The sequence below is a fragment of the Crocuta crocuta genome, unplaced genomic scaffold, assembly GCF_008692635.1.
Source record: "Crocuta crocuta isolate KB4526 unplaced genomic scaffold, BGI_CrCroc_1.0 scaffold119, whole genome shotgun sequence".
Classification (NCBI taxonomy): domain Eukaryota; kingdom Metazoa; phylum Chordata; class Mammalia; order Carnivora; family Hyaenidae; genus Crocuta; species Crocuta crocuta.
In genome coordinates this window covers 10282400-10291625 of record NW_027551562.1, presented here as the reverse complement: position 1 = coordinate 10291625, position 9226 = coordinate 10282400, and the positions used below count along the sequence as shown (strand labels likewise).

General features: G+C 60.5%; 1 protein-coding gene across 2 annotated transcripts; it reads left to right on the top strand.

The window, feature by feature from the left end:
• Window positions 1-4370: 4370 nt before the first annotated feature.
• LOC144219876 (ly-6/neurotoxin-like protein 1) lies at window positions 4371-9188 on the top strand. Of its 2 annotated transcripts, none has more exons than XM_077749972.1 (4): window positions 4371-4454; window positions 5447-5500; window positions 5695-5796; window positions 5991-9188. In XM_077749972.1, exons 2-4 carry the CDS (start codon window positions 5449-5451, stop codon window positions 6185-6187), a joined length of 351 nt encoding a protein of 116 aa, XP_077606098.1. In that variant the 5' UTR covers window positions 4371-4454; window positions 5447-5448; the 3' UTR covers window positions 6188-9188. The 2 variants fall into 2 exon arrangements, with proteins under 2 accessions (XP_077606098.1, XP_077606097.1); XM_077749971.1 differs by having other exon boundaries at window positions 5322-5500.
• Window positions 9189-9226: the final 38 nt, after the last annotated feature.

Here is a 9226-nt window from a genome sequence, read left to right as displayed (position 1 = left end):
CTGAGAGAGAGAGAAAGACACAGCGTGAGCAGGGGAGGGTCAGGGAGAGAGGGAGGCACAGAATCTGAAGCAGCTCCAGGTTCTAATCTAGCTGTCAGCACAGAGCCCAACACGGGGCTCAAACCCACGAACCGTGAGATCATGACCTGAGCCGAAGTCGACTTACCAACTTACTGCTTAACCGACTGAGCTACCCAGGCGCCCCATCCTTTCTGGTTTTCTAACGTGAGCGCTGGTGCTGATGCTTCCCTTCCAAGTGTCCTCTAGCTGAACCCGACTTTGCTGTATTGTGTTCTCACTTTCGTTGAACTGGAAAATTTTCTAATTTCTTTTCAAATGTCTCCTTTGATCGGTCTGTTATTTAGAAATGTGTTGCTCAGTTCCTAAATCTTTGAGTAGCTTACAGACATTTTTCTGTTCTTGGTATCTAATTGAATTCCACTGTTATCTAAAGAAACTGTTCACACAGTTTCGGCCCTTGTCAGTGCATTGACCTGTGCCTCACGGCCCAGAGCACAGGTGTCTCGGCAAATGTTCTGTGCGCACACGGAAAGGGTGTGTCTCCCCCAGCAGGACATCAATTAGGCTACACGAGGCAGCTGTGCTGCTCACGCCGCCTCTGTCCTTACCGAGCATGTCCACTGCTCCCGGATCTTGAGAAAGGGGTGTTGAAAGTCTGCAGTCCCCGTCTTCCTCTTCCCTCTTTGCTTCTGCAGGCGACTGTGCCTCGCGTGCTTCGACGCTCAACTGTCGGGTGCATGAACGCTTAGGGTCGCCCAGTCCCCTGCTAAACTGACCCCGTCACGGTTATGTGATGCCCCGTTCCGTCCTGGTTACGTTCTCCGCTCCCAAGGCCACTTTGTCTGATATTAATGTGGTCACTCTTGCTTTCTTTTAATCAGTGTTAACTTGGTGTCTCTTTCTCTTTGACTTCAGCCTCTTCATGTCTGCACGTGTGTGGCGGGCTCCTTGAGGACAGTGAGTGGGTGGCTCTGTCTCTGCTCCTCGCTGGCAGTTTCGGCTATAGGGCGGGGGTTCGGCTGCTCGTGGCTTCGGGTCCCTCCTGCCTTTGTCTCCTGGGCCCCAGGCTTCCTCCCCTCTCCCCTTCCTCTGCCTTCTCTGACTAATAGATTACTTTATTCTGACTCCATTTTATCTCCTTGTTCTCTCTCTCTCTGCAGTTGCTTCAGTGTTTATACTGCACATCTTTAACTTATTAGAGTCTATGTTCAAGAACTGTGCCGTTTCCCATGTAGGAAATAAACTCAAAGCGGTGCACCCCCCTCTCCCGGCCAGGGCTGGGGGTGCCAGCGCCCTCATGCACTTGACTTCCACGTTTGCTAAAACGCTCTTCATATATTGTTACTGCTTTTGGTCTAAGCAGCCAATTATCTTCTAAAGTCATTTAAAGATAAGACCGGGGCTCCTGGGGGCTCAGTCGGGTAAGCGTCCGACTTCCGCTCAGGTCGTCATCTTGTGGCTGGGAGGTCTGAGCCCCAGTCGGGCTCTGTGCTGACAGCTCGCAGCCTGGAGCTGCTTCAGATTCTGTGTCTCCCTCTCTCTCTGCCCCTCCCCCACTCACACTCTGTCTCTCTCTCAAAATTAAATAAACATTAAAAAAATAATAAAGTCATTTATGGGGCGCCTGGGTGGCTTAGTCGGTTGAGCGTCTGACTTTCGCTTGGGTCGTGATCTCGCGGTTTGTGGGTTCGGGCCCCGCGTCGGGCTCTGTGCTGACTGCCAGCTCGGAGCCTGGAGCCTGTTTCAGTCTGTGACTCCCTCTCTCTCTGGCCCTCCCCTGCTCGCGCTGTCTCTCTCTCTCCTGGAAATAAATAAAACATTAAAAAAAAATAATAAAGTCATTTAAAAATAAGACAAGAGTAACTCCTCTTTCCCATCTCTGGTGTTCGCCATCCCTCCCTGTGGGCGTAATTCCCCTCTGCCTGCGGGACCTCCCCCTCTCCCCGCTGCCCTGCGGGAGGGCACTGCTGGGCGCTGCTGCCCTGTCTGCTTTGGGTTTTGGGTTTCCGGTGTTCATCACAGCCTGCTCCCCGGGCCGCTGCCATGCCCTGCCTCTGTCGCGGCCCGCGGCGGCCGCACCTGCACGCGAGTCGCGGAGGCCTAGTGTTCTTCCCGTTCCTCGTGCTTGGGGTTCCTTGCGTTCCGGGCTCCGTGGTGAATAGATTTAACAAATCCAGAAAAATTTGGCCATTGTCCCTTGGAAAACCTTTTTCTCTTCCTCGCCGCTCCTGGGCTCCAGCGAACACGGGTCCCTTTTCATTCTTTGTTTCCTGGACCCTCTCCCTGAGCCTGGCCTTCCAGCGGCGCGGGTGTTGGCCCTTTGCCCCGGGTGAGCCGTTAGCCCACCCAGCTGTGTTTTTATCTTTAGAAGCTCGGTTTGTGTTTTCTTCATTTCCGTGGCTCCCGACACAGTCATGCCCTCCTCTGTCTGCTTGAACACAGGCCCCGCGGTGTGTGTGTTAAGGTGCTTGCTCACTGACACACCAGCGTGGCTCTCAGGACTGTCTTCACCACGGGTCACCTTTCCCTGCTTTCTCGCATGTCTGGGGCGGGGGTGGGGTTTCAGTTGAGTGTCAGGTATTTAATTAGATGAAATTTACATTGTAGGGTAATTTTCCTTTTAAATGATTGTGGGTCCTGTCTCATGATGCACCCACATTACTGGAGACACGGGACCCTTGTAAGACCTGCTCTTCCGCTGTGCCAGGTGGAGCTCAGGGCCGTGTGTAATCCAGGCCCCACGGTTAGGGCAGGTGCCTTCCGAGCACTCTGTCCGGTGGCCCCAAATTTCAAGGACTCTGCTCCCGGCTGACACAGGAGACTCCCCCACGCCTGTGAGACTCTGGGGACTGTCTCGCTCGCTCCTTCTCAGCCGCTCCTTCCGCCTCTTCAGGTAAGTTCCTCAAACGTGTGCAAGGAACCGCCCGCTCGCCCCCCGGCTCCCTCCTGCGCAGCTCTCCACCCCAGCTGCGCCTGTGCGTGCCAGCTGCCCTGGCCTCCCCGACTCTCCACTTGTCTCCTCCGGCAGGGACGCCATGGGCTGTCCCCGGCCCTCAGCTCCACGGCCCGTGGCCCCTTCCTGCCCGGGAGTCCCTTCCGTCCAGAATCACCACCGCTGCCTGCCTGTCCCGCGGCATCCAAAGTCACTGGTTCGGTCATACTCGGTGTTTGGTTGTTCGAGGCGGGGCGGTAAGCCCTGTTCTCATCACTTCCTCGCGGCCTCATGCTGAAGCCCGTGGCACGCTCTGGTTTTGACCCATGTGTTTATTCTCTGCCCCATTAGAGTGTGAGCTTCCTGAGGGTGAGAATATTTGTGGCACATCGGGCATCTCGGTGGCTATTGGCAAATAGGGGACCAGCCATGCAGTCTGCCCAGGAGAGATGGCCGACCCGGCTCTGGAGCTAGTTCATGTCTTTTAAAGAAAAAAAAGTCTCTTATGGTCAAAGAAGTGTGTGTGTGTGTGTGTGTGTGTGTGTGTGTTTCATGGTAGGAAAAACATGGAAAAGGGCACCTTGGGTGGCTCAATCAGTTACGCCTGTGTCTCTTGATTTCGGCTCAGGTCATGATCTCATGGTTCCTAAGACTGAACCCCGCGGTGGGCTCTGCCCTGACACCGTGGAGTCTACTTGGGATTCTCTCTGTCCCTCTCTCTCCACGCCTCCCCGATCATGCTCTCTTTGTCTCAAAATAAATAAATATGAAAACAAAACAAAAAAATTTAAAGAAAAAAAAGAAAACTGTAGGGCCCATGAAAATCCTAAATTTTGCCCAAAACAGAAGAAAACTAAATGTTGAAGTAAAGTTATATAAATAGAAAGCAATTATTTAATACTGAAGCTGTTATGGTGGGAGGGGTCCATGAAGCAATGGGATCCTTTCCAGGTTTGCTTTTTCGCCTTTCTAGGTGGGACAGGTGTGGGGACCGAAGCCCAGAAATCCTAGATAAAACGCAGAAGTCACTCAACACGGAAGGCAGGGCCAGGTGGGACCCAGGCAGACTGAGTAGGGAGCCGGGGCCAGGGGTGACTGCCCCCTGGGGCTGCTCCACGCAGCACCTCCGTTGAACTGGGTTCAAGGAATGAGGGTCGCGGTGATGGGGGAGGTGAGCAGGCGGAGTGAAGCTGGCAGAAGCAGGGAGAAACAGAAGATTGGGGGGTGACCGCGGCCAGATAGCCTGGAAATAGTCCCTGAGCGGTGCGCGTGCATCTGAGGACCGCGTGGACGTCACTGAGGAGCAGCAGACGCATGTGGGCGTGGGCCAGGGTGGGGTGGGGTTCGAGTCCACAGGGGTCGGGATGGGGGAGGGAGAGGAGCCCGNGCGTGGCTGGCGGCTCAGGGGGCAGAGGCCGCGGAGGGGCCTTGCGGCGCGGTCACCGCCGGGCTGCCGCACCGTCGCGCTCCCAGACCGAGGGAGGAGTTGGCGCGGCCGCGGGTGAGTCCTGGGCGCAGCGGGGGCTCTGCGTGCCGAAGGTTACGGTTCAGGCTACCCTGAACCCTCCCCCGCTCTGCGTGGGACCGCAGTCTTCGGGGCGGGGCTCGCGGGGACGGGGCGGGGAGCGGTGGAGCCTCCGTCCCGAGGGTGACTCTTGGGAAACGGGGACTGGAAGGTGGGTTGGCTTGATGTTCTCCGGTAGCGCGGAGTCGTGGTCCCCTGGGGCGGGAACGCTGGGCCCCGAAAATCCCCGCAGCGGGGAGAGAAGTCGTAGTCCGGATCCCCCCAGCCCCCAGCCGGAGATTGGACGTCTGCGTTCCGAACACCTTATCGGACCGAGGAGTTCTTCCTGCTCTCGTGCCCGAGTGTCCCCGGGAATGCACTCCAAGCGCACTTCCCCGCAGGCCGGTCGGAGCTCCTCACTGCCGGGAGCTCCGGGGGCTCAGACCTGACCCCAAGTAGGGCTGGCCTCTGCAGGTGTTCCGGGGAAAGCAGCCCCCACCCGGGCCCCGAAAGTAGCGGAGGTGGGGGACCCACGCCAGGATATCCCAGGGGCAGAGGGGAGGGAAGCAGTGAGGGGAGACCCTCCGCCGAGGCCCAGTGGTGCCCTGGGCGCTCACCCTGTACGCAGGGCCCTCGGTGAGGAAGGTCTGTGTGTCCGGCTCCCGTGCGGCCCCAGCATGAACCCTCCTCCCCACACCCCCTTCAATCTGCACCATAGATCTGTTTGTGGACACCAGTCTCTCCACGTGGAATGTCCCACCCCTGCCCCCTTATCATCTCTTTTTGTGTCCCCTTCTTCAGGAAACCTGCCCAGGGCCCCCAGTACCAGTGGTGACCACCTGTCTTTTGTCTTCTGCTGTGCAGGGGTGCCCGGGAGGGCAGGGGGCTGTCTGACCCACTCTGGGCCCTGCCCCAGCCCCAGCCTGAGTTGAAATCAAGGACCAGCAGCCCTTCACCTCCCCTCTGCCACTCTGTCCTCTCTCCTCCAGCCATGGCGCCCCTGCTCACCCTGCTCCTCGTGGCCCTGGTGGGCCTTCCTCTGGGTAAGACGGGTGGACAGACCCCTGTTGGGGGCCCGTGGGCTGAGAGTGGGGAGGGAGGCCAGACTTCTTAAAGACCACCTCTGTCTCCAGCCGTTCTGGGGGAGGTGATGGGACCTGGGGCCTGATGGGCTGGAGGAGGGCTCTCCGCCGTTGCATGACCCCCATCCAGCTCCCACCCCTCCCCCGGCCCCCAGCCCAGGCTCTGGACTGCCACGTGTGCGCCTACAACGGAGAGAACTGCTTCAATCCCATGCGCTGCCCGGCCATGGTCACCTACTGCATGACCACGCGCACTTGTGAGTCACCAGGGTGTCCCGGGGAGCAGGAGAGGGCGTCGTTCCCGCCCCTAGGAGTGGGGGAGGCTGAGGAGGGGGGCCCTGCTTGCCCGGGGTTCTCTCTGGGAGCTCCCGGCTGAGGGAGAGCCCGCCCTAAAGGCCCTGCATGCCAGAGTTGGGCCATCGTGGGGTCCTAGCCCGGCTCCCCTGTGCAGACTACACGCCGACCAGGATGAAGGTGAGCAAGTCGTGCGTGCCCAGCTGCTTCGAGACCGTGTACGACGGCTACTCCAAGCACGCCTCCACCACGTCCTGCTGCCAGTACGACCTCTGTAACAGCGCTGGCCTTGCCGTCCCCGGGGCCCTGGCCCTGGCCCCCATCCTCCTGGCTACCCTCTGGGGTCTGCTCTGAATCCCTGCCCCCCACCGAAACCTGCTCGAGGACCGAGTTCTGAGGGGCCCAGCCCTGCCTTTCCACCCTGCATCCCCCACCCACCGTGTGCCCCCCCAGCCACGCCCAGGACTGTCTGCTTGAGGACTCGGTGCCCGCTGCCTGGGCCCTCGCTCCCAGACCACGACTTTCATTCTCACGAGGTTGATGTGGGACCAGGCCTTGGTGGGGGAGCTCGCCCCTCCTCTGCCCAAGGAAGGGGGTGTCTGGCAAAGTGTGCTGCTCCTCCTGGGCCCTCAGTTGGCTGAGGGACACTGATTTGAGGGGAGACTTGGCCACCTTCCTGGAAGCTGCCACCGTCTGCCCAGTAAGTGTGTGGAGGCTCAGGGGACAGTGGGGACCCGGGATGGGTGGGGCGACCCGGGAAGAAGGGCTCTGGAGGCTCCCAAGGGCTGTCTCTCTGGGCACGTGAGCTGTCCAGGTAGCAGTGCCAGGAAGCCCCGTGTAGCCAGGCAGCCCTCGGGGGAGGGGGTGGGCTCGTCCTGAAGAGACCCCTCAGGCCCCCAGCCCCAGAAGCCTGGTAAGAGGTTCTTCCCTCCCTCTGGCTCTCCCAGGCTCTCTCCTCATGCCCCATCCTGGCCTGAGGCTGCAGAGGGGAGGGGCAGGGCCGAGAGGCTATATTTGGTGGAGCCTGAGAGCTGACCCCAGGGCTATTTTTAGCAGGGAGCTGCTGGGGCCAAACAACTTGGTCTTCAGCCCTGGCCTGCCCCCTAACAGAGGGGGTGAGCTGAGGGGGTGAGCTGCAGCGGGCATCCCAGTCGGCCAGGGGTGAGGGGGGAGTTGGGGGGAAGTCTTGAGAAGAAGAGAGGGAGGAGGTGTGGGGTGGAGGCTGGGGGAGGCAGAGTCCGGGATTCGGATGATCCGGACCCTCTTCCCTCTGACTCTGCCCTAGGAGAGAAAGAAGTGCACCCCGGGCTGCAGGGCATGGTCTCCAAGTGCCCCCAACCCAGTGGAGTATTGGGGACCCTTGGGGGCTCAAGAATTGGCATTATTTAAAGGGCACCCTGCCTAGGTGAACCCCATCCCTGGCCTGGTTCAGGAAACAAGGGTCGCCCAGCAACGACCATCCTGGATAAGGGTGGCCCAGGAAGCACGGCCCTCCTTCCAGGGAGCCAGGCTGGGCACATGCAACACCATGCCTCCGGCCACACAGTGCCTGCGGCGTCCTCACCTGACCAGTGTCCCCAGCTCAGTGTCTCTGGAGGGGCCCAGGAGTCCCTTCAAAGCTGGCCGGGCCCAGGTCTGCAGGATTGTGACAAACGCCTATGTGGTGAGATTGACCCTGGAGCTTAGAAGCCCTTGGCCCTGAACCATGGCCCTGGTCAGGGAGCCTGTGCTAGAGATCGGTCTGGAGAGCCTCCCGCTGTGACTCCAGATCTCAAGGGATCAGGATACCCCAGGAGAGCCTGGGCGCACCCGGGGAGGGGTCCTTGGGCGGATCTGGTTGGACCTCCCAGAAGGTCTGGGAAGATGGGCCCCATCCTGGGCCGTGAGGCAGGAAAGAGCCGCACCGCAAGGAGTGTGAGGTCAAGAGCTCAGCCCCCACAGGACACCTGGGGTCTCCTCTCCCGAGGACCAATCCTGTGTGAGCCCTTCCCTGGGGGAGGCTGGGAGCAAGCCAAAGCCCGGCCCTGAGCCCCCACAGATCCAGAAGCGGTCAGCCTCCGGGGAGTGACCACACTCCCCCCACAGAGCCGGCTGGAGGGCCAGCACGGGCCTCTGGATGTGGAAGGAGTGGATGTGGGCCTCCAGCCCTAGCCGCCCTTGACCTCCTGACTCAGTGGGAGAGGCTTAGGAGCTGTTGTTAGATGGCTTGTGTAAGACTTTTGTCCTGGGTCAGCTGGCATCTAGGCCAGAGCTGGGAGGGGCACAGGATGGGTCCGCCCTCCCCTCCATTACAGTGGGCATGGGGTGAGAGCCCAGTGTGGCCGCTGTGAGCTCTGGGGCCGTTGAGAGCAGTGATCCAGGGAGCCCGGCTTGCCACCGTACGGGGTGCTGGTACCTGCCTTCTGCACCCAGCTGCCCGTCCTCCACCGTCACCCGGTCCAAGCCCAGCACCCACAACACTGTACCAGGCCCCCCAGGACCATGCCAGCCCCACCCCCCACCCCAGCCCCACAGACAGGGCTCCGCCTGGCCCGGCTGTCTTTGAAACCCAGCACAAAGCCCCCGGAAGGCCCTCAACCAATACTGGGCCAGGCCTCACTGGTGAGGACGGTAACCCGCATCTGTCTGGTGCCCCTGTGGTCATGGCCCTGAGCACTCCACGCCCACCCTGCAAGGTGGAAGCCATTATCGCGCCCCCTTTACAGAGGAGGAAGCTGAGGCACAGAGCTGTGACGTGGTTGCCTGTCTGGCAGGCTGGCCGGCCACCTCACCCGACCCCCACAGGCCTGCCCCACGTGTGGTGTCTTCTCCCAGCAGCCGGGAGCCTGAGAAGGTGAAGCCCAGGAGGTGGGTTCATGAACTTAAAACAGTCTCAGCCCAGGGGAAATCACAAGAGCTTAGGGCAGGAAAGCTTCGAAGGAGAAAATGGGACCAGAGACCTGAGATGCCGTGAGGACCAGCGGCAGGCGTCTGGCCCGATGTTGGTGTCCCAGGCCGTGGGCTGGGGTCGCCGAGGGAGGAGGGCGCAGGGGTGCCAGCACGGCAGGGGCATCTCCCCACGGGGATCCTTCCAACAGAACGAGCACCCCTGGATGTGAATAGATGCCGGGGCTCCTCCAAGGTCTTTGTGGCATCTCGAAGCGGCCTGAGTGTCCCTCGGGCCGGCTGTGCTGTGCCGCCTCCTGTGGGTGCTGTTTGGAACCTTGTCCGTGGGGCACAGCGCAGAAGCGGGGGCTGTGGGCGCTCACCTGGGGGCACAGGGTGCCGAGCAGCGTTTGCGGTCCGGCCCCGGTGCCCAGAGCCGGCGTCAGGAAGGTGTGTCAAGGGCTGCAGTGCCTGCTGCGGGGGGGGGGTAGGGGGGCTGCAGCAGCCCTCTCTCCTCCTTTCCAGCGG

Excerpts from the sequence above, each read along its gene's own strand:
- LOC144219876 (XM_077749972.1), top strand. The coding sequence starts at position 5,449 with ATGGCGCCCCTGCTCACCCTGCTCCTCGTGGCCCTGGTGGGCCTTCCT. Across the intron at positions 5,501-5,694 it reads CCTGGTGGGCCTTCCTCTGG|CCCAGGCTCTGGACTGCCAC; the intron begins GTAAGACGGGTG and ends CCCGGCCCCCAG. Across the intron at positions 5,797-5,990 it reads CTGCATGACCACGCGCACTT|ACTACACGCCGACCAGGATG; the intron begins GTGAGTCACCAG and ends TCCCCTGTGCAG.